A 23,069-nucleotide genomic window follows, 5' to 3' on the forward strand; every position below is an offset into this window, starting at 1 on the left:
GCAGAGCTCCCAACTGACCGCCTTTGCTATTCTGCCATTGTCATCAACATCGAAGACCGACAACAGCTACAAGACCACAGTTGATTCATCATGCCCCCCAAAGTGGCGAAGGGCGAATACATCGAGACCGTACGTCATTGATACCATACTATACGCCATAATCAACTGACGACCGGGATTGGTCAATCAATACCAAGATATGAACTCCAACTAACGCGCACAACAGGACACGGGAAACAAGATCTCGCGACGGTCCCAAATCCACGGCACACAACACATTATATTGGGTGGAAAGACAGTTATTCAAGCCGAGGCTGTTATAAGAGGAGACCTCTACCGAGTCCCAGCCACCGCAGCCTCGACAGATCCAAACAACCCTCCTCCACCATCCAACGCCCCGAGTGTCGCAATCACAGTCGGCCGGTACAGCTATATCTCGAAGTGTGCGATTTTACGACCACCAAGCAGGTTGCACCGCGGTGTACACTCTTTCTATCCTCTGAAGATAGGCGATCATGTTTTCGTCGGTGAGTCGGCTGTTGTGGAGGCTGCGTCGTTAGGGAATCATGTTCATGTTGGAGCTCGGGCTACGATTGGAAGTATGGCTATCATAAAAGATTTCTCTGTCGTGCTTGATGGAGCAGTTGTGCCGCCTGGGATGGTTGTTCCGAGTTGGTGTGTAGTTGGTGGGAAGCCTGCTCGGATTATTGGTGAAGTTGGTGAGGGATATGGTGTTGAGGGGGCAGAAGGTGGATTGGCGAGGGAACGGTATCGCGCTGTTGGGAGACCGTAAGGTCCGGTATTCTACATTTCTAAGCCATTCTGCTTTTGAGCTTTCCTTGTCTTGTCTCCATTTATCATGAATGATACCCTTTTCTTTTACCAAATTCGGGATGATGCTCTATTACCGGAGAAATACTACTTCGTGTGGATATGATTTACAGATATTTTATCTCAATAATAGGTTCATCTAATAACATAACCCAATACTCAGAAGATAAGGAAAAGTAAATAACCCAATAGATCAATCGATCAATAGCAATGTATGAATACTGCTAGCCCATCTTTTCGACTTGTACTTCACGAATCAGTCGTGGCTCACCCTCCACGATGGGCATTCCGATCTCTTCGAATGCTAAATCGTTGATCCATCGACCGTGAAGTTGCACGGACTGGCCTTTGGATAATTTTGACGCAAGATAAAGCCAATTGAGGGCATTTCCCACTGTACTCACCTCATCATATACATGATTTAGTGCATATTCCGACATGCGGCGATAGAGATTCTGATCCGTCCACAAGTCAAATAAATGCTTTGCAACTGCATCAGAATCCCCAACATCCACGAGAAACCCATTTTTACCATGAACAATCTGACATGGAATACCACCAGCGCGCGTGGCAATGACCGGCTTACCCTTGTGAATAGCCTCGGAGACTTTCACTTCGAATCCCTCGCGCGTTGACAGCTGCAAGGCAATTGTAGCCTTGGACATGAGTGCATTCAAAACCTGATCCAAGGGTCTTAGCCTCATGACGCAGATCTGATCTCGGAGATGTGGAATGCTATGTGCGATGTGATACATCACTTCATCGTATATAATAGCCCCGTCGGGGTCATCTACTGAGCCATGTCCGCCAATAAGCAGCTTTGGAGGAGTCAGATCAGGGCGTTCAACGGTGAGTTGATCGTGAAATTTCTCATATGCGTCTAGTACATCGAAAATACCTTTCGACGGGTCGAACCGCGCAATTTGCACGATGTATTGATCTACATAGTGGAAGGTTGTCAGCTTGTCAGTCTGGACATCACCGACATGCATCCGTATGCCATGGTCTTATCAGTCGTCTTACCGTCTGGGTATTGAATAGTGGTCATATCTGCATTCTTACATGCAGCATTGAAGATACGGCCGTAATGAGCCACATCCCAATCTCGCATATTTTTGTTCAACCCATCTAGCCTGTACTGTGTCAGAAACAGTTTTCGGACATATGAGCTTATCAGGTGGCTTCGTACTTACCAGTCGGTCGAAGCTGGCATATACCCGACAATCTCTGGGGGGGACATCTTGTGGTACAAAGGCACTCACTGGATGACTGATATAGCAATCGGATAATTTGACGTGGCTCCAAAGAAACTTCCAAGTTTCAGCCTGTGGCGTCCCAGGTTTATCTACCAAGTCACTTCGGATCTGTATGTGGCTTCGAAAAATGACTGGCCGCTCTGGGGCCATATCTTTTGCTAGCGTGATCAGTCCTGGCAATTGAGGATCATCCACGATCAAGATATCTGCGCCCCCCTCTGAGGGTTTGCAAAGAGGACCTCCTGGACAAACCCAGTATCGTTTCGCATTCTCCTGAATCCAATCCTCGAGTAATTGTTTGTTTCCAGAGGTCAAGCGCTCTTCGGGACTAGCGATGCCTTGGAGGATATTATGATTGGTCTTGGTAACTCGAAAGACACCTGGTCGTGGTTTCGGAACATACCTAGATAAAAGTTAACAAAAAAAAAGACAAGCTAAATTAGTCTTTCTCTCCTCGTGAAGGGAAGCATCTGCTACATAGTAAATATCGGACCCACCAGTTGATATCCGTGCCCAAGGAATGTGAAAACCGCACGAGGGCATGTCGCATCAAAGCTACACCTCCACCTTGCGGAGTCGCGCTAAAGAAAGCAATCTTGACATTTCTTTTCTTCAGATCCTTCGCATAATGCAGTACTGCAGACCAAGTCCTTTCAGAGACCGTCCTTTGGAAATCCTCAAGATTTGTTAATTGCACGTGGAAACCCGTGTCAACCTCCACGAGGCCCATCAAACCAACTTGCAGCAAGGGAATGTTTTCCGGACCAAACAATCTGCGCAAAGATCAGCGTTTAGGATCCACCGTTTCGCCGATCTTTCACGAACCTAACAGATTTTCGCGCCATTGACTCTGCTTGTTCATCAAGCGTTTTGACATCCCATGCGCGAGAAGCAGCTGAATGACGTGGATTTAAATGATCTATCGGTTTGGATTCTGGCAAAACGAGAGGAATGATATCGATCTCCGACCACAGTCGAGAGCAAAGCGACTTGCAAGTGCGAGCAATATGTCGGGGCATTGCTAGCCCCATGATCTTCTCCATGTGGGTTTCTGCGTATTTCTTTAATTCGGAGATGATGAAGTCGGTTACTTGATCACGACCTTTGCTTAGGACGACTGTTGTCTGAATGAAATCGAGGAGGTAGGTAGGGTCTCGGATTGCAATCGCGATGTCTGCCATCTGGCTATGATAAAAGGTCCCTGAAACGCCTGCATAGATGCTCTTTTTGTGCCTGTCAGCTTTGAACCAGCTCGGGCTTACTTTTTATTTTCTTTCTGCTATGAATGCGTACATCAGATAGTGGTGCCAGCCAGGCATTTCTTCCAAACTGCTGCGATAGTCGTCGTTGCTGCGTCACCGAGGACCGCCGTGCGAATTCATGCCCTTGACAAGGCATCTTATCTTAGTCCAGAGCTTTTATTGATGAGTACTTAGAGAGAGAGGGAGAGGGAGAGGAAAGCTGGGAGGTTTTTCTGGAAGTTCATTCAAGTTCAAAGTTGGCCAGAGCATCTGTCTAAATAAGGCGTGAAGTATGTGACCACTCGTCATGACGTCGCGGACTTTCACCAGCCACAGCTCCTCTAATATTGCTACAAATAGTAATGTACAAGTCTTGGAATTTATCTCTGAGCTTTGGTTGAGAATTGTATATAAGTTGAATAATCATGGACTAAGTTACTCTGAAGTACAAATAAATAATAACTGACTAGTTAGAAGTTTACACTTCGTGGTAAAAGATAGACGGCGAAGAACATACATGGAGATAACTGTACATACTAATACTCAACACATTCTCCCAAAATTCAAATTATTAACCATTATTACCTTTTTTTTCAGCATTGATTGCCCAAATGTCAACTGCCATCTGCCAACTAGACCCTGAATATCAGATATCTCCAAAATTCCACCGATGCCGCAGTAAATTAGCAGTGGAGCCCACGCCTGAAACGGGATGAGTAAGCGGCCTGCCCCTTTTCCCCCCGCCTCTCTCTTGTTTTCTTGGATCTTCCTGAGATCTTCTTAACTGTGAAGCCCGCTTGCTCCTTATTCTTCGCCCTTTCTTCGTGTTTCTTCGTGGCACGCTTTCTTGTAGCGCCACACATTTCGCTTTCAACCTCCCTTTCAAACTCAATTGACGTGTCGCCAAGATGGGTGGTCAAGTATCTAAGATGATGGGGAAGATCTTTGGTACGAAGGAAATGCGCATCCTGATGCTGGGTTTGGATGCTGCTGGAAAGACCAGTAAGGATACTTTCTTCTTTGGGATTGGGTATATCAATTCGACGCAATTACTGACGTGGACCTTAGCTATTCTCTACAAATTAAAATTGAGCAACCAGGACGTCACAACAATCCCTACCGTCGGCTTCAACGTCGAGAGCGTCACCTATAAGAACGTCAAATTTAACGTTTGGGATGTCGGTGGTCAGGACAAGATTCGTCCCCTCTGGCGACACTACTATTCCGGTACACAAGGTCTGATTTTCGTGGTGGACTCGAGTGATACCGCGCGTATGGAGGAGGCCCGTTCGGAGTTGCACAAGATCATCAACGATCGCGAAATGAAAGATGCCCTTTTGCTGGTGTTTGCCAACAAGCAAGATATCGGTGGCCGTACGTACCCCTTCGTCCCCTTCCCCTTCCCCTACCTACTCTTACAAGCCCATCTGCTGTATACCCTTGACGCCAACTCAAACTGACATATTTGACCAGATTTGAGCCCAGAGGAGGTTACTCAACAGCTTCAGCTCACCAAGCTCAAGGACAAGCTGTGGTATGTCGCGCCCAGTGTCGCAACTGATGGAACCGGTATTTTTGAGGGTCTTGTAAGTCCACCCAGTTTCCCCCTGCTTTTGACCGAACCCAAAACATCGACTGACCCGCACGTTCTCCACTTGTAGGCGTGGCTCTCCAACAACGTCAAAACCCAGCCGCAAAAATAAATACGCCCCGCTGCCATCTCGAAGAGGCAACTCCCCAGCCTCGTGTACAACACCTTACACTGCACCGTGAAAGTATTTTCTCTTTTCGACTCATGTCCCGTGTTTGATGACAAGACGACGCAGCATTTGGGCTTTTCACCTTGTTCACTTTTCTTCTTCTCTTTTTCCTTTTCCCATTTTCCTTTGTGCGCGGCTCTTTTTCTTTACCCCATTTTTCTTCTATGATATCCCCTCTGTTGCTACACGGACTCATCAGAGCTCCGCCTTAATTATTTAATTCTCCACAAGTGGTTTATATCATCAGCGTCGCCATTGTTCGATTCCCTTGTCATTATTGTGGATTGCCGATGTGTATAGAATTGACTGGTTTATCAGAGGCGGAGGGGAGTTGACGTTTGGAGCTGAGATAGAATCAACTTGGACTAAAATGACATGCATTTGACTGAATATGACACGCCCTCGTTCGATCGGATAATTCCGAGTCTTTGAGGGTTCACTACAACACGGAACCAACCGCCGGTGCCGGACTAGCAATTCCCAACGTCGTCGTACTTGTTTGAATCCATCGCGGACAACTATGTCCTCTGAAAACTACAGCGCCACTCCTAGTGTCATGTCAAAGTGACGAGAGAGCTCGGAGGTTTCTCCCTATTTGGTTGCCACTAAGGTGCTTATAAGCTGAAGAGAATGTATTTGATAGAACGCTACTCTGAGCCTGCCTGCACATCGCTCTTCCAGATTATCATATCGTCCTTGTCTCAATCTTGTAGTCATACTCCCAAGTTCATTGTATTATCATATCTTCACCTGGACATCCGAAGAGATACAAGACCTTCGCATACCAAAGACAATGCCGCATTTCAAAGAAGGACAAAGAGTCAACTACAAGCCCGTTGGCGGTATCACACCTAGGACAACAATCTCGATTCCAATACTGTGCACATCACTAACCCACTACTTTCTCAAATAGGACCAAACTCCAATACCAATAGCAGCGTTGGTATAATTCACAATGTTTGCACCTCAAAAGTCCACCTTGACAGGCCGTATTGTGGAGGCATCAGCACAGTAACCGTGCTACGAGGTACGTTTGACACGGAAGCCAACGCTGGAATCCGGTCCTCAATGCTCTTGGGTTCAATGCTCATGGCTTGGTGTAGGTCGAGAATGAGAAGACGCACAAGAGATCTGCTGTCAAAGAGAAGAATATCATGGGTCCCGCTGAGTAAAACTTGGATAGTGCCTTGATAGTAACTGGTCTTACCAATCTTTGTATCTGGATGATACTGAGCGAGTACATACTCGCTAGGTAGTAGTTACTACAAATGGTGGCAGTACACATCAATTGCATTTCTCTACTTGCTCCAGTGCTTGCAATTGCAAATTCTACGATAGGCCTTGCATTCTAGTAATCTTCAATCTAGCGGCGTTTAGTATCCTGCTCTGAAATGTCAGTGCTTTTGCTTTCCAGTGTAAATCTGCTATGATGGATGCGCCAAGGTAGTCATCCAAACAGGCTAAGCCTGTCTGAACTGTCTGGAAATATCAACCCTTACGCAAGAGAGTGAGCTCGTGCATGATGATAAGCTGAAGGCTCTCTCGGGGTCAGAGTTAAGACAGGAGGACCTTGCAGGGCATTGGACGACCTTGGTGGCCTTCAAACACTGCAAAAGGCACCCCAGCTGTTGGCTCCTGTTCTCAACCTCAACCTCAGCGTTTTCTCTTTGACTTTCTCTTGTTCTTCCTTATGCAGGTATTTATCATGAACACTAGTATATTGACTATTTTCAAGAATCATACGTTAAGTTGGTATCCCGAATCAATCATGAACTTCATCCCAGTCATCCCGTCAACGCGCTGTACACAAAACAAAGGAAATGCCAAGCCTGATCGAATTGTTGAATAAGCGAACAATGGCTGTGGCAGATGGAAAATATACAAGGTGGGTATTCATTCAAATCGTACGATATCCTTCACACAAAGTGAGAGATACTCTTTAAGGCTGGTTGGGCCAGATGTCGTTGGCAATGTCACGGACAAGCTGAAGCTTGTTGATCATGCCATTCCAATCGATAGCGTTGCCCTCACGGTGAGAAGCGAAACCACACTGCGGGCTAACACCGACCTGGTTCAGGGCTGCCTCGACCGAGATGTTGTTGCCCTCGGCGATGATCTTGGCAGCGTTGTGGACACGCTGCTTCATCTCCTCCTTGTCTTCCATGGTGGCGAACTTGCTGGTCACAACACCGAGGATGACATTCTTGTGAGTGGGCAGGTGCTTGAGGGGCTCGAAACCACCGGAACGCTCAGTGTCATACTCCAGGTAGTAAGTGTGGACGTTCAGCTCCTGGAACAGTTTAATGGCGATACGGTCATAACCACCCTCGGAGAAGTGACGGCTACCAACGAAGTTTCCGCGGCACAAGTGAACACCAACGTGGAAATCCTCGGGCAGACCGATGAAGCAGTCGTTGTACAGCTTGATGTACTTCTCGAACATGTCGTCCGCGGAGTACACGTTGCCCTTATCGGCCTTGAAGCCGTTCAGGAATTTCTCGGAACAGAAATCTATCATAAATTGTAAGTCTTGCGTACTTCAACGAGATATGGTAAGCTCGGATGTGACTTACAGGCCAGGTTAGGGTCATCGTACTGCACGTTACGGCAGCCAGCATCGTACAGGATCTTCAGCTCGGCCTGGTACGCCTTGGCGATATCGCCAAAGTACTCCTCGTCGGAGCTGTAAACATCCTTGGGATAGGCCTTACCCTCGCGGTAACGCAAGTGATACCAGTTAGGTGCAGCCAGGGTGATCTTCAAGTTCTTGACCTCATCCTTGGGAACGCGGCTAGCCAAGTACTTGAACTGGTCGACATATGTGCTTCCAACGTGCTTGATCTTGCCGGTGCAGAGAACGGTCTCACCGGGCTTGTGACCGGCCTCCAAGAAAGCAGCGATATCGGGGGCGTAAGGACGGAAAATGTCGGCATCAAAGTCGGTGACTTCCTCGAAGCCATCCAGGCCAGGGAAGAAGGTACCCCAGAACACTATGTCTTTGTGAGCACTACTGACTTGATTTTTTGCCGAGAAACTTCCGCTACTTACTATGGCGGCGATACTCTCCATCTGAGATGCCAGAGTAGCCGAGCTTCTTCTGAGTCTCGACAATGTCGTTGATCGCCTTGTCCTCGACGGGAATCAACTGGGACTCAGGAACCTCACCCTTCTCGGAAGCAATCTTGGTATCCAGCAGCTCCTGGGGGCGGAGCAGCGAACCCAGGTGCTCCGCACGGAAAGGAGGTCTTTGGTGAAGTTGAGGAGCCATGATAAAGAATGCTGGATGGCAATGGGATCAGTATACGAATACAAGGAGGGAGACTAAGAGTTCATCAACTTACAGCAGAAGACCAAGGGCTATAGACACAACAGAATTGAAAATCGAAGAGGAGGAAAAGAAGAAAGGAGAAGGGGAATCCGTGGAGTCTGAGCGAAGGACCAAAAAGAGGGGCAAGAACCAGCACATTGCCATCGCTCGTTGCCATTTAATTCAGTCCAGATGCGATTCCGCCCCACCAGGTAGAAAAAAAAGATGGACATCTCCACACTTTGTAGGTCGCCTATCGGAAGTAGGCAATTGATCAGTTTCTCCGTCGGAAATGATCGCCTTTATCAATTCACACTACATTTGAGACCGATCAATGTCTTGTCGAAGGAATAAGACCATGGTCCATTTGAGATGAGTAACGGTTTCGGGGATTTTGAAGAAGCTTGGCATATCAAGAGGAAAAGCCAGGATGGTTGCGGGGCGTTCTTGGCGTTCGACTGGGGTAGTCCTTGATCAACTGTCTACAAGGATGTTAGCAACAGCAACTGAGCCTGAATCACAATATATTAATGATCGTCAAGACTACTGCCAGCTGTAATATATGCAGCTCAGGCTCTAATATTACTACTAGTAGTAGTAGGTATAAGTAATGCATTTGTTGGAGTTATTAATTAGTCGCTGTATGGTATTGTAGATAAAAGTTCACATCTTCAAGGGGACGCAACTCCACAATGGGGGATTTCCGGGGTTCTATCTATAAATAATTTAGCATAAGCCATTCCACTAGGCCAGCACGGATTATTCTGATTCCGTTTATTATCAGCTTCTCTAGCTATACATAGTACATCTAGCTAATTTTGTAGATTTCTCTGATAGTTATAACTAACAAACTAATCGACGACAGTAATTGTACTAGTTAGCTAGTGAGCTGACTCACGCTGACAAAGAGCAAAGTGGGTTGAGGCGGCGTCAAAGTGGGACCCTCCGGCAATTCGACCTGCTTTTTCTTCCCGAATTGCCTCTGCGTCCATCCATCCGATGCATAGCCAATTCTACCGGGATCTACATATCTGAGTACTGTGGATGATAGTCATGATCTATGGAACCCTTCCATCATGTCATGTCCGTTAGAGCAGCTCCCGAATGAGTTGCTGGACCACATTATCGCTGTTCTGGCCCCTGAGCCTCCTTCTTTATCCCAACTCCATCTGCCGCCTCAACTACATCTCATTCACTCCAAGCCACAAGACAGATATCTCAAGCATCTTGCACTCACCTCGCGCCGTTTTCTGGATCTAACTCGACCTGTACTTTTTCAACATGCTTGTCTTGAGTTGAAAGATGAACCTGATTTTCGCATCTTTCTGACTCGCTCCGGACTAAACCGATACGTCACTTCTCTCGTAGCTATCTCTCCATCCAACCCAGTCTATCCAGATGATCCATCCTGGTGGCGCAGAGTCCTCCGCTATCTGGATCCCAATCGTGTAACTCTTCTGGCTTCACCGGCCTTTATAGGTCAAAGCTTGGACGTCTCAATTCAGGGTGGTTTCAACTGGGCCTTTGAGATTGATCTACAAATCTTGCAATTGGAACGAGATACCGGCCATCCGCGAGATCTATCCTCGTTCACGGACTCACCATACTGTACAAACCTGCTTGCGGCTCGTCCGTGGACCTCGATGGCCTTCAACGAATCCTCGTCTCTCAAAGCCTATCACCATTACGAGTACTTCTTAGGACGTGTACCCTCATTTCTCGGCGAGTGGGGATTCAATCTTCGTCAACTTGAGCAGGACTCGCAAGAACGTGATATCCATGCTGAACCCTTAGCTCCGCCATATATGACAAGCATGCTAGAGGCCTTGAACAAATTCTCTTATATCGCTGTATTTCCATTCTTCAACCATATGGATCTGATATTGAAGACAATATCTGCGATGATTAACCTACACCACTTAACTATACAGCTAGCCCCAGATGTCAATAACCACGCTACCGAATTAGAGCAGCGGGGCTCTCTCGATCCGAATGATCCCTGGATGGAGCTAGAAAGTGCATATTCTATTATTGGATGGCATGTCAATCAGCATCCTTCTATCGCCGAGTTTCATAGTCGGGATCTTCACGTTCAAGCCATACAGGATGACTTGATCCGAGTTCTAGGTGATAATATGGGAACAGGGTGGACTCATGATGGAGATGGGATATGGAGACGAATTTTGCCAGAATAAGTCTCGAAGTATATATAACTCTTATTGTATTATCAATGAATATACCAGTATGGAACAAAATGTGATGTTTGACTGGCCTGCTTCTCTTTGCCCGCAGCAGACTCTATACCAGCATGTATGAAAGAATGCGGATCTACATCCCTTTGGTGTATCGATTCTAGGCTCAAGATCATGTTCTTTGAGTATTAAGCTTCTCAGTGCTCCACTTAGAATGAGACTAATGCATACACATTGAAATATTCAAATAAATTCACCTTCTTTTCCCTACCTCCCAATTACGCGATGTCCTTGTAACTCGGGAAAGGCGGTGGATTCCCGAACTTCTCTGCGGCCCCACGCTTTTCCCAGATGATCCTCAATTCCATCGCGGTGGATCGATGACAGCTCGCAGACTCGCCTTTCCATGGTCATGCCAATCTCCAATTCAACACATGATATATATTCCGCAGAGCCAGCTTTCCCAATTCTTGCTCATTCCCTTCTCAATGAACCAGATAACGGGACCGTAATCCCCAACGAACCTGTTTCTGGCAACTCGAGCAGGAATGATTGGAATCTCAAGGAACACTGGAATAAGGGAATCTCAAATTCCCAATCGTCTATTTTCCAATGTGGGACTGTCATTGGTTTCTCTAGGCTGAGGGCCAGGACCAAGGATAACGATGATTACATTGCACAGGTAGTTTCGGCTCCAAATAGACGTATGCAAGTTATCTGACAAGCATGTCAGGTCCCACGACACCTTCTCATAAAAGGTCTAGCTCAGAGCTCTAGTCAGACGAAGGCTTTCATCATATTCCCGACTGGTTTCGAAGCATTTGCCCCCAGGACTCTACTCAACGCTCTACAGTCCAGCTCGATCGACGCAAACCTTTCGCGGGAAGAAGCAATCAAGAGACTTGATAATGTGCAACTATTGCCAGTGCATAACTTCCGTCATGCAGCCCAAGCTATCGGTAGAGTCTCAGAATCACTCGAACAAATCGAAATCGCAAGGCAAAAGCCAGAAACGAATGCTTCAGCTTTCGAACCGGTGTTTCTGATTGTTGTTGGCCTCGATACCCTCGCTGAAGGTATCATTCGAGCATCAAATCCAGTTAGAGGAACAGCCTTGCTCGCAGCGACTCTCCGAAATCTGAATCGTATGTCTCGCTCTTATGCTTCTTTTCTCTCAACCTTCCTTGTCAACACCAATGGCCTTGGCCCAGCAACTTTCGAACTACCACATCAACAGGGTCCCAACGGTCCCAGTAAGCAGGACAAAAACCCCCGCTCTTCGTGGGACGATGGCGTACATTCGATTTTCCAAACACTAGGATCGTCACTCTTATCTACTCTTCTTATGAAAACCCTCGACCAAGGCATCGATACACACATCCTTTTATCGGATATCAATACGGTTCAAGTTGCCGAAGTAATCAAATGTCGACATGGGCCTGGTCTCGGAAAATGGGGCTCATGGATACTTAGTTTTTAATGAACTTGAATTCTCTATATCTACCAATATGCAAAGATTGAAATTGATGCAAGAAGACTCTGAAAGAATACGAACGGCGCCGTCTTGGTTGATGCAATTGTTGTCACTCACTAAAAATCAATTTCGCTATTCGATCAAGGTGAGACAAAAGTCCACCCCCATAAAGCGCCATTATACCGATGCCCATGCAAAGTAAGAATTTTTCAACCCTATATCATCATCCAAGGGTTTCCCTCAAAGCCTACCCACCTCTTGCAAATCGCAACTCCGAGCCATCACTTATAGCATTTTTTATAGTAATAAAAGGGGTATCAAGCTTTTGTTCTCCTTGCCTCCATCCACTCTTTGTTGCTGCTCGAATTATTGTACATCCGTTTAATTTAATAAAAGTCCCGAGGATGGAGAGTAGAAATGATATGCGTTTTGATTCAGAGGGCATCAGAAGGAATGTTCTCTTTCCCAGCCCATCTCCTGAGAACAGCACTTTCAGCCACATATCGCGCTTCTTGTTCATACTTGGCAAGGTCTTCGTTTGCAGTGTTCTCCTCGAATAAAATATCTTGCTGTTGCACTTTGACCCATTGCTTATGTCGCTCGCATCGTTTCTTCGTGCAGACGCCTCTGGTCAAGAAGGCTAATTCGTCTTCACCCTCACCATCCATGGCTGTATCGCCATCTGCGTCAGTAGCGTCAGGTAGACTGGCAGCCATAGCTTCGACCGTACCCTCTGCAAGTGCTTTCTTTCCAATATCTGAGAGCCGCCACTCGTCAAATTCTTCATCAGACCATGATAGCCGCGAATCAAAGCCACAGATATCTTTCCAACCACCCTTCGGTTCATTCTGTTTTAACTTTTCCACGAGGCCCTTGGCTCGTGGACGCAGAAGTCCTACAAAGGTTGAGCGAGCAGAAAGCATCTCCTTGCGGTGTAGAAGATTGTCACGCAATCTACGGAGCTTCTCCATTTCCGCAACCTCATCCTCTGAGTAATCCACACCCTTGGGATTGATATCGAACGCGTCACCGGCCTGCGGCGTTGTTTCGCTCTTCACTTCGGAATTTGGTGTAGTCTCTTTCGTGGAAAGTGATTGGGAGATGATCTGATTACCTAGTCTGCGGAACTCTTCCACCGAGTTCACTCCAAGAACAGCTGCTTTGAGATCTCCAACGGTGAGAATACTGCCCATGCTGCCCAGACCTTCTACTCCTCTTTGGCTAGATCCATGGTTGAGTCGACGAGCTTGCTGACGCATGAATTCTTGGCCATGGTTATCAGAACAATATTTGCTGGGGTTTTTCGGAGTAGCGCGTGCTGGTTTACGACATTCGGGGAGGCGACACATTGGCTTCCAAGTTGTGCGACCTTGTCCACTTTGTTCACAGTTTGGACCTGGAATTTGCCGGTTAGAGTGACTTCGCGGTAATCAAAAATTGATGGACAAAACTTACATATGTACCTCTCGATCAAATCTTCATCTCTGAGATCAATATTGACGCACTTTCCATGATACCAGTCTTCACAATCGCCGTCGCAGCCAATCATCCAGGTGTGGTTATCGGGTCGTCTGCAAATGCAGAAAACTTCGTTAGGATCTTCAAAGTCATCTTCATCCTCCTCTGCACGCTTTCTGGCCCCTTTCTTTTTCTTCTTCTTCTCTTCGGGAGCTGGTGATCCTGCAATAGAGACAGAATCTTGTTTCTTCCCGGGACCTTTGCTGGCGCGAGATGCAGGAGTATTTGAACGTCCACCATCAACGCTATCTGCATCTGCATCATTCGCCTTGCGTTTCTTTACCGCGGGTTTCTTTGCTGTGCCTTTCTTTGTTGCGGTAGATCCGGCCTTTTTATTTGATGCAGGCTTGACGGAAGTCGCTGGCGATGACCGATCAGAAGATGAGGCTCGCGAGGCTGTTCCATTCTTCAAGTTGGCAAGTTTCTTCGATGTTGGGTAATCATTGGTCCCATCAAATCCGGTCGACTTAGTTTCCAGGTCATCACTGGCAGGAAATTTGTCTAATGTTGAGCTTGTGGGTTCCGTTTTAACAGATGGCAGGGCGATGTCTTTGCTTGCGATCAATGGCGCACTTTTGCCAGGATCATATTCATTGTCATAAAGATCAACCCATGTATCCTCCCTACCGTTCTGTGCACCCGCTTGGAGATCTCTGAATGTTTGATGTACCTTTCGAGCCCGAGCCAACCCAAAATATCCGCTTTCTCGCCATCCTGTGATACCCACAATCCGATCATCCTTGACAACGATGTTTGCCGGTGTCAAGTTATTGTGCATGAAAAGAAGATTTTCCCCGGTGCTCTTTTTGGCGAAAAGAACTGACTGCTCGGGTTCGTGCCCTTGAGGTGGGGCTTGTGTGTTGAGTCCGCGACATACGTAAGAGGGTTCATTGGAGGGAGGATCGATCGTTCGAAGGATTTGTAGGAGTTGACGGCATTGATTTTTGAACATAGCAATTTGTTCCTTACTTAAATATCGCCAGGCCACATCAAGGGAAACACCTGGAACCCGGGATTCCACTGTGACATTCTTGCCCTCAATTGTGCCACAGAAATGTACAACTGGAACTGTTACGCCAACCTCCCGCAATGGCTCTTCCATCTTCCGCGAGGCGGACAGCTCATTCGCATTGGCGCATGAATACCACTCCGCGGCTCCGTCATGTGCAGCCTCGTGGTCGACTCGAATAATCACGCTACCAACAGCAAATACATCCCGAGGCCCTGACAAATTGAGCGAGTATTCTGGAGTGGAATATTTCTGTGCAATCTCTCGCCAGTAGGTGTTGATGTCGGGATCAGACTGATGCCAGGTTTGGTAACGCGGGGTGAAATCAGATGCGTGCGGGGCATAACGTCCATATTGCGGACTTTGGGCGAGGAAAGGGTCGTCACGCGGAATTCGAGCTGGGTTTGTCTCGTAGGGACGGGTTGTTGTTTGAGAGGCCTCTGTGCCTTCGGCGAACCCATTGGCGTGAATCGCGCTGGCCTCCGTGTCCGGCGCCATATCGGCAACGTCTAAGTATCAAGACACAGGAGCCTATCGCAAAGCTACCTTCCTGTTCCAAAAATTTTGCGCAGAAAAAGAATGACTTGGTGCTCGGTCAGGTTAGGCCGATTCACGTTGTATCGATCGAACGGCGGGCGGGCGGGCTGAGCTATATGCAAAGTCCGAACGAGGAGGTTACCGCATCGTGGATCTCAACTCAAGACCGCTGACACTCCAGACTGTCAGCTGGAGATTTCCTATGCTCACGCGACAAGCGATCGATGCCTCAGGGGCGAATGGAGGAGGTTTTCTGTCAACTGGGCGTAGTTCTCACGAGAGTTCGCGCGGAGTCTCCACCACTGACGAAGGGTAGCGCCTCTCGTCTAATGGGGTATCTGGGGATATATTGGAGGGGCAGCGAAGCAAGTAAAATCCGAAGAGGCAGTCTGGACCATACAAACGCCCAATATCGAGCGCGTTGACACCGTCCCTTGATTTCACTTTGTGCCAAAACTCCGCGGTCCGGCCCTGGCGATCTGCATTCAACCGGGAAGGCGGTGAGGATTGACTGGCATTATGTATTGCTTTGCGTCGACGACATTTTGAACATCAAGTCAATCTTGAACAGCATCAATCATAGGACTATAATATTACCAGCCTATTTGGAGTTTTCACCAAAGGTCCATTCAATTGTATGATGTGTACTGGAAACTTTTTAATTATTTCATTCTAGGGCAGCTTCATGCTACTGCTAGTAATACCAAGGCTACTTTCTCTAGTGGATTAGTATACACACAAACAAGTAGTAACAATGCGCCTGGCATTCCATGTCAATGAATAATGCTAGCGGTTCCATCTATCAGCATAGCATTGGTCATTTTCCATCTCTCATATAGTAGTGAATAGTATATGTCATACACAAAGTTTGTATTCGGCTAATGCTCTTCGATATCACTAGTAGTATCATCTGTACTAACGCATATATCTACTGGTATTCAGGGCCAATTTTCTACCAGTGATAGTGCATCAGAGCTACTAGTTAGACTTAGAAAAAGCTTGAGGTCACTATTTGGGACCTTAATATCCGTTTACAGATTGGATGGAAGACTTCCCTGGAGTCTAGGTGAATTTTCTTTATTGTCTTGGCTCAGGCTTCTGGAATAAAATTGTAGTCTCAGAACTGTCTTCTTTACTATTCATTCCGACTCAGAGACCCATGAATCGTTTTCACTCTCAACATCGAAATCACAAGGAGCATTGCTGCTGCTTTGGCCCCTAGCCCCGCCTATGCAGGGACATCATGGTGGACATCAATGGCCCATGCTTAATAGGCTAATCATTGACATATAAAACACATTTAATCTAACATCCCTGGCCAATCTCTATGTGGCATTTTCGATGGTACACTACGGCCGGCCCGAGTGGTAGATCGTCGAATTAGACCTTGGAAGGATTTCAACGCTTTCGGACTCACATTTCCCTAAAGAGGATACCCATCAGCTCATTTAAACCATAAACTTTGACTTACAGGGAACCCTTATCATTAGCTACCCCGGTGTCGGGAAATAAGGAAAGAGAGCTACGAGGTGCTCATCCATGTCTTTTTGTGACTACAGGTAGAACTGACTGAGAAATTTTATCTAGAGGCACTTCAAAGGTTTATTGATCCTATGTCAAGGTTTGAAGATCATCTGGTATTATTAATTTGCATTCCGAGGCTGGCGCTTTCAAGTTCATGGGAGAACCTCCATATGTTTAGTACTTTGTATATGGATATCGAGCATATTATTGATTGGGTCTTTTGTTACGTTCCAACGTACTACACTCTTGAAGATGCATGATGAAAAATCATACCGAGTTTTGATTATGATTACTGACACTGAAACCGCCAAATCATTGGCCCAACAATCGAAAGTGGAAGTGCAAGTATCAAGTCAATTAAGCTAGCCCGTTGACGATCATCGGCCCAGGCTGCTGGGATCGTAGTCTGGCATCGGTATATGAATATGCTCCGACTGAACTGGCCGTTGTGCCCCACCTAGCCTGCTTACCTTCTGTTAATACTCTGCGTACTAACTATATAGAGTCTTCCCAGGTTTGGTCCACCCCCATTCAATATAGGATCGGACCTACGATCATCCCATCACATACCAGAAACACCAGGCTAAAGCAGTGCGAGGTCATAGTGGTTGCGCTTAAACGGCAGTGGTATAGATGGGCGGATCAATACATACATTGTATATGGGTCCTGAACCAAGCTTAATCAATTGATGGTTACAAAAAACTTTCTGTTGAACTAAATAATATAGTAGTGATTTCCTTCAAAGACGAAACAATACTGATTCGGATTTCAGTCTCAGGGGGCTATGTGATTCGGCTTCCCCGGGTCTGCTCACCCTCTCGACCCCAGACAGTTAGATGCTGACGTCTGTCGTCCATCTGAATTCATCTACCGCGTAAAATTAAGGGGTTCTTCAATTCGGACCCCAGTCCTGATCGACAAATTGATTTCCGAATATGGTATGTCGTTGACAAGCTGTGGAGACACGTTCTTGAGATAGGGCGGGGAAACAAAAAGGATCAAGAGGAGATGTGATGGATAACCTAATTCTGCGGAAGTACGTAAATTTGATATTGAGAATTGGTCTAGCTTTTTCACTATCTCTTTTCTTGATTGCCGACCTCGATATTCTACTAGTCTAGTTTGGCGGCGACACGCCTACCAGTCCTGGAGTGGGTGGACGGTTGAAGATAATGTTTCGGAGCATCCCATGGGATGCATGTACTCCATAGTTGATACAGACTTGGACAGACGGCACCTTTGATGCAAGAAGGCTTCGAAGAACGGTGGATCAAGCATAACCAAAGTGCAGAATGATTCGTAGGCCATACAATGCAAACATTGCCGACCAACGGCTGTTTCAGAGAATATCTTGGCATGGAGAATACCGCATCCTTCCTACTAAGGAACAGTGTGATATTTGCATAGTCTGCTTGTCGTGGCAGTGCTCGAGATGTACTGTAAATGATCATTGATCAATTCTCTACTCCGTACTGGAGTCCATATCATCTGGGCTTTCTAGAACCCCCCTTTTCTGCCACATTTGTAGATATACTGTAGTAGTGCAGATGTTTCGGGGCCAACCCGAGCCCTAATCGGTCAACTCCACGGGTAAACAGGCCAATTCATGTTCTTCAGACATCGCACTGCCTAACCCGATTTAGGGTGTCCTGTGCGAGCCCTGTGAATTACTTTCTTCAACCCACTGATCTGCCCGATCAAGTACTGATCGCACGGTGGATCATCCCCAGGGCATCCCCTTCCTCACTTCCAAGGTTCAGGGCCCAATTCTGCACTACATTTGGCCCCCATTCCGAACCCCTTCTGCCAGTACAGTACATGCTTGACTCCAAGGATCATCTCTATCTGCCAGGGGTCGACCTTGGTCCACACGTGCCGATAACTTCCGCTGATGATGCCCCGTTCTTTTAGTGAATGAAGTCAGATTGTACAGCCCTGCCTAGTGGAGTCTAGTTTTGCCTCATCGTATCCACTGTACGAGCATCCGGTGGATATAAGCTGATGTGCCAGCACTGATGCTGACCGTCAACGGACAGGAAGATCTTGCATCGTAATAGTTGTGATTTTTTTTGTCATCGTCCCGCTTGCTAAATAGTACCCTTGTCCGATTCTTCGTTTGCGTCTCCTAGACGAAACCATTATGGGACTGTGATTCTATTCGCTCTAAAGCCCGGACCTTTTTCCACAGTGCAGACGTAGCCGTTGAGAAATTCTTGTCGATCGAATATTCGACCATTGACTGAGTTTCCAGGTGCTTTTACACCCAATACTACGATTTACTATTATATCGTATTAGTGTGAACTGAGTGTGATATTCTTCGCTCCCTTTTTGTCCACTATTTCGTCCCACACGCTGCTGGCAATGTCAAATAGTCCAGAGTCAGCAGACTCCAACGACAAACCCCAGGCGCCCAACATGCGGTGGCAATTTATCGATGCTTCAAACAACAGCCGAACCAATTTGACACAAGTCAAGCGTCATGTTATGCAGGAATATATGCGCCAAAAGAAAGGTGACTCGCCGCAGGGCGAAGTTGAAGAGGAGGATGTGGCTGTTCGCCCGGCGAGGCGTGGACGGCCAAGGCTGACTAGGGCAGCTCAACGCAAGTCAAGCAAGAAGACAACCAAGGGAGCCAATGAATCCAAGAGTATATCTTCAGAGACTCTCTCTACAGCTGCGACGCATCAACCTCACCTGCAATCTGCACAAGATGCCCCGGCGCATCTCGAAGACCTCAACCAACACTGGGATGCATCCTTCATTGCACCCCCCCACTATATCTTCCTTGCCATTACGGACACAGAGCGCATCTCACTTTTCGTTTGAAGATCCTCTCCTTCAGCCACATGAGTTTATCGACATGTCCCCGCAAATACAAAGTCATCCGACGGGTTTTAACAGCTTGGCTTCCTGGTCGTCTGCGCCAACAACACCTCCTGATCTTATACAGTCACCAAGAACCATAATGAGCGCCGCAAGGACAGATCCTTTCAATACCCTCCCCATCGAGCTGGACTGTGATGGTCAGAGACTTTTCGATTTCTATGTGAATGAAATGCCAGCTTGCTCTTATGGTACCCATTTTCGATCGCTCAAGGCACATAATTGGTATACAGCAGTCTTCGTTCCAGAGGCAATGAAAGGTGCCGTTGCTTTTCAAAATACTATTCTCGTCCACGCTGCAAATACCTGGGCTTGGGTCCGAAATGAAGGAGAATCGGCCGACGGGCTTTTACATCGAGATCGTGCCATCGGTATGCTGCGTGAACATCTTCATAAACAGCCCGGGGACATCTCAGACGTTGCAATCATTTCTTGTCTAAGTGCAGCTGCTCTTGAAGACTTCGATCCTCGCCCTGGCCGGAAGGAATTTAGCTGGATGCATATGCGAGCAGCTCGCGACATGATCCGCGCGCGTGGTGGACCTGCTGCCTTTGCAAATACTCGATTGGGGATGTTAATCAATTGGCAAGATTATATCTTGTCTGGCTACGAGACCCATGGTCTTAGTTTCTCTTTTGAGCCATTCACACCCTCTGCTTCAAGTCCTCCAGCAAAGCCTCCAGCCCAACCTCTTCAAGATCCTTCTTCCATACCCTCTCCACCCAATTCACCCTCATCATCAGATAACACAGCTCAGTCGGTGCCTCTTCTCACCACAAATAACATTATTCAGACATCTCCAATAGATGAAATACGGCTCCAGACTGAAGAGTTTCTTGATTTTCTCCGACGCTGCGAACAACTTGCCCTCTACCAAAGAGACACTCCGGAGTCATGCGACTTGATCCGTCATACATCTGTCTCTGGGCCATCCCTTCTTTTCCAAATCCTGGACGCACCGCCTGGGGCTCGATTCACGGCGTCGGGGGATCGCAAGCAAATGGTTGCTCGCTTGACAGCTTTAATGATGTTAAACGCAGCTCTCTGGGATTACCGGTACGCGCCCATTAATGCAGCAACATTTCTTTCGATACTTGAGCATGCCATGATAGATAGTGAAGTCAGCATGAGCGGCTCAGTCGAAGCAATTCTTCAAATTCTGCTAGCATGCAATGATGGCTACGTGGAAGAGTGGACAAACTGCGCAGATGGCATAGCTCAACCAGCCTTACCCGGACATTTGCCGGATTTCACTCAATATTCTTCCGCAGTGCAATCACCATATGCACGTCCCTGGTTCGTGGGTCGTATGTTGAAAATCGCTAAGCGCCTAAGTGCAGATTCGTGGCATCGTGTCAGCGATATGCTCTTCTCTTGCTTGACTTTACAAGTGTCTGAATCTACTATTTATTCCTGGGAGCCCGAATTACGACGTGAGATTCTGGAGGCGCCTCTCACTAGCTATATCATGCCATCTTTGCTTTAATCTTTGCTTTAAGCAAGGTTATCACACCGTCGGTCTGCATTGTACTATAAGCATCATTATTTCTGTACATTAATTTGGGTTTGAAAATATAACTTTTTCAGGTTTATATACGAGGTATTCGCGCAACATGTTGAGGGCTCAACGATTGATTGCTAGTGGTGCGTGGTGTAGTCCTAGTACTAGTTATATAAATTTCACTCTGTCTACTAGACCTTGCTAGCAGTAAACCAACAAGCTCTGGGAACCACGGCCTTATTTCCAGGCTTCAAACGCGAATCCTCTCAATCTCATATACGATCTGATAAATCCTGTGTCAGCCTCCCTTAACTCCAATAGTTCTCAAGATTTGCCCTACCTTTTCAATGTATCGAACACCAACAACAATGCCATCATCATCTTCAAAGTCACTAGGTTTCCTGAAAAGTGGACTGTCGTTATCAAGGCAAGTCAGGCACGAAACTACAACATCCGTGTATATCTTGCCCATCGTCCGGGGTAAATGAGTCATTGCTTTCTCAATAAGAAGTGCTTTGATTTCGACGGCAGCCCTCCGCTTGTTCTTCGCTGTGAGTAGAGCATCGATGGGAAGGTCTGAGTCCGGTCCGGAAACTTGGAGATCATCGCTATACTTCACGAAAGAAGTCCAAAGTCCAATTTCAAGAAGACAAACCCCCACACTATATATGTCATGCCGCATTGAATAAACTTCCTCGGGCTGCAGGCCCTGGCGCTGGGGGTGGCGATAGATATTCCTCTCCCAATTGTCATCTCCAGTCATGTTTGTCCGTCGTTCGTCAAATCGGAAACGTTCAAACCCAACTAGAAATGGGGTTCCGAGGGTTTCATTTTCAGAACGAAGTAGAACGATGTTCTCCGGTGTGATATTCTTGTGTACAATCCGTGATGCATGCAAGAACACTACTGACCGAGCCAAAGACACGGCCAAGTGAACGCGCTCATTCAAGTCAAAGTCATCTTTTGTCCGCAGTAAGGCACTGCGAAGGCTGCATGGGACGTAACGGCTCATCGTACGAGGAATGGTAAATATCATTTGGAAAGGTGGCTCGGATCCGGTTTCCACGACGCCTTTGCAAGGGAGCAAAGACGAGAATGCGGGATCAACCCGAGAAAGAATTGAAGCCAAGTCTCGAACGTCCTTTTTCGCTGTACGGAAGTCCACTCCATTTCGCAAGAAATAATGATCGATGATGACCCTTCTACCTTCGCTAGTCAATCCCATCGATGAGTGCGCTAAGGGGATTACCTTAATATCCCTCAGCTCATAGTCCTTGCCGAGAAACAAAGACGACGACGACGAGGCGGAAGAGGAGATGGAGGACACCAGTGTTGTTTGACTTTCTCCATGCGCTTCGCGTAGTTTTGCGACAGTGGAAATAGCACCGCTGTCGCCGTCTCGACTGTTCTCAAAATCTCGACCGACATTTTTATCTGACATGCGTGATAACAGAAACCATGTAGGATCAAACCGGTGGTGCCACTTCTCTATTTTTCCAAGTATAAGATTGAGTTGTTTCTTGGTGTAAACCGTCCATTTCCCGCGTCTTGTATCTCCTTTCTTGGAACGAATCTCGGTCCACACAGAACTGTCCTCTGGTTCCCCTAAAACATTATCGATAAGATCGACGGCAGCTTGTAAGTTCCTCTGAAGCTCTCCGAGTAAGTTATTTGAGTGGACCTGGTAACGATCATCGAAGAATTCCCAGTGGTCGCGGAGAAATCTAACTTGGTCTTCGATGGTGAACCAGTAACTATCGATCTCCAGTATGGCTTGGCGTACTTCTTCGTCAGCGTGATGATACGTCTTGCAGCGCTTATAGATTTCCTTTCCAGTCCTGTGAAAAAAAGAGTCAACAGGCACGTCCGAATGTCAATTTCAACCAGTGCGGGGGCGGGGGTAAATCCCACTTGATACACAACTCCGCCGACTGGAAGCCCAGAGAAACAGCATCAGTCATTGTGATGGTCACGCGGATACAAACAGACAATTGAAGAAGAAAATTTGCGAAAATAAATGCTTGAGCTGACTGC

At 47.0% G+C, this 23,069-nt stretch overlaps 10 protein-coding genes across 10 annotated transcripts; 6 read left to right on the top strand and 4 right to left on the bottom strand.

Annotated features, from left to right (window-relative positions):
- Positions 1-90: 90 nt before the first annotated feature.
- On the top strand, positions 91-793 carry N7469_004157 (dynactin subunit 5; the record flags this gene model as incomplete). Its single annotated transcript, XM_056643077.1, has 2 exons — positions 91-129; positions 227-793. 2 exons carry the CDS (start codon positions 91-93, stop codon positions 791-793), a joined length of 606 nt encoding a protein of 201 aa, XP_056502489.1.
- A 262-nt stretch (positions 794-1,055) lies between these two features.
- On the bottom strand, positions 1,056-3,485 carry ccg9 (putative trehalose synthase (Ccg-9); the record flags this gene model as incomplete). Its single annotated transcript, XM_056643078.1, has 6 exons — positions 1,056-1,771; positions 1,855-1,969; positions 2,025-2,490; positions 2,585-2,860; positions 2,913-3,310; positions 3,381-3,485. The coding sequence occupies 6 exons, from the start codon at positions 3,483-3,485 to the stop codon at positions 1,056-1,058; spliced, it is 2,076 nt and encodes a 691-aa protein (XP_056502490.1).
- Positions 3,486-4,236: 751 nt separating this feature from the next.
- Positions 4,237-5,031, top strand: N7469_004159 (ADP-ribosylation factor family protein; the record flags this gene model as incomplete). Its single annotated transcript, XM_056643079.1, has 4 exons — positions 4,237-4,330; positions 4,397-4,702; positions 4,802-4,914; positions 4,990-5,031. The coding sequence occupies 4 exons, from the start codon at positions 4,237-4,239 to the stop codon at positions 5,029-5,031; spliced, it is 555 nt and encodes a 184-aa protein (XP_056502491.1).
- An 850-nt stretch (positions 5,032-5,881) lies between these two features.
- On the top strand, positions 5,882-6,260 carry N7469_004160 (uncharacterized protein; the record flags this gene model as incomplete). Its single annotated transcript, XM_056643080.1, has 3 exons — positions 5,882-5,930; positions 6,002-6,099; positions 6,192-6,260. The coding sequence occupies 3 exons, from the start codon at positions 5,882-5,884 to the stop codon at positions 6,258-6,260; spliced, it is 216 nt and encodes a 71-aa protein (XP_056502492.1).
- Positions 6,261-7,027: 767 nt separating this feature from the next.
- Positions 7,028-8,356, bottom strand: N7469_004161 (cobalamin-independent methionine synthase II family protein; the record flags this gene model as incomplete). The annotated part of the gene is made up of 3 exons (XM_056643081.1): positions 7,028-7,599; positions 7,662-8,078; positions 8,137-8,356. 3 exons carry the CDS (start codon positions 8,354-8,356, stop codon positions 7,028-7,030), a joined length of 1,209 nt encoding a protein of 402 aa, XP_056502493.1.
- A 1,115-nt stretch (positions 8,357-9,471) lies between these two features.
- Positions 9,472-12,067, top strand: N7469_004162 (F-box domain protein; the record flags this gene model as incomplete). The annotated part of the gene is made up of 3 exons (XM_056643082.1): positions 9,472-10,522; positions 11,040-11,269; positions 11,321-12,067. 3 exons carry the CDS (start codon positions 9,472-9,474, stop codon positions 12,065-12,067), a joined length of 2,028 nt encoding a protein of 675 aa, XP_056502494.1.
- Positions 12,068-12,495: 428 nt separating this feature from the next.
- On the bottom strand, positions 12,496-15,086 carry N7469_004163 (putative PHD transcription factor; the record flags this gene model as incomplete). The annotated part of the gene is made up of 2 exons (XM_056643083.1): positions 12,496-13,457; positions 13,517-15,086. The coding sequence occupies 2 exons, from the start codon at positions 15,084-15,086 to the stop codon at positions 12,496-12,498; spliced, it is 2,532 nt and encodes an 843-aa protein (XP_056502495.1).
- A 3,926-nt stretch (positions 15,087-19,012) lies between these two features.
- N7469_004164 (uncharacterized protein) lies at positions 19,013-19,477 on the top strand (the record flags this gene model as incomplete). The annotated part of the gene is made up of 1 exon (XM_056643084.1): positions 19,013-19,477. One exon carries the CDS (start codon positions 19,013-19,015, stop codon positions 19,475-19,477), a length of 465 nt encoding a protein of 154 aa, XP_056502496.1.
- A 139-nt stretch (positions 19,478-19,616) lies between these two features.
- On the top strand, positions 19,617-21,020 carry N7469_004165 (uncharacterized protein; the record flags this gene model as incomplete). Its single annotated transcript, XM_056643085.1, has 1 exon — positions 19,617-21,020. One exon carries the CDS (start codon positions 19,617-19,619, stop codon positions 21,018-21,020), a length of 1,404 nt encoding a protein of 467 aa, XP_056502497.1.
- Positions 21,021-21,333: 313 nt separating this feature from the next.
- N7469_004166 (uncharacterized protein) lies at positions 21,334-22,996 on the bottom strand (the record flags this gene model as incomplete). The annotated part of the gene is made up of 2 exons (XM_056643086.1): positions 21,334-22,873; positions 22,959-22,996. The coding sequence occupies 2 exons, from the start codon at positions 22,994-22,996 to the stop codon at positions 21,334-21,336; spliced, it is 1,578 nt and encodes a 525-aa protein (XP_056502498.1).
- Between the last annotated feature and the right edge of the window lie 73 nt (positions 22,997-23,069).

This window comes from Penicillium citrinum (genome assembly GCF_028827155.1).
Source record: "Penicillium citrinum strain IBT 23319 chromosome Unknown utg000003l:1.0-4596430.0:1.0-4598250.0, whole genome shotgun sequence".
Lineage (NCBI taxonomy): Eukaryota > Fungi > Ascomycota > Eurotiomycetes > Eurotiales > Aspergillaceae > Penicillium > Penicillium citrinum.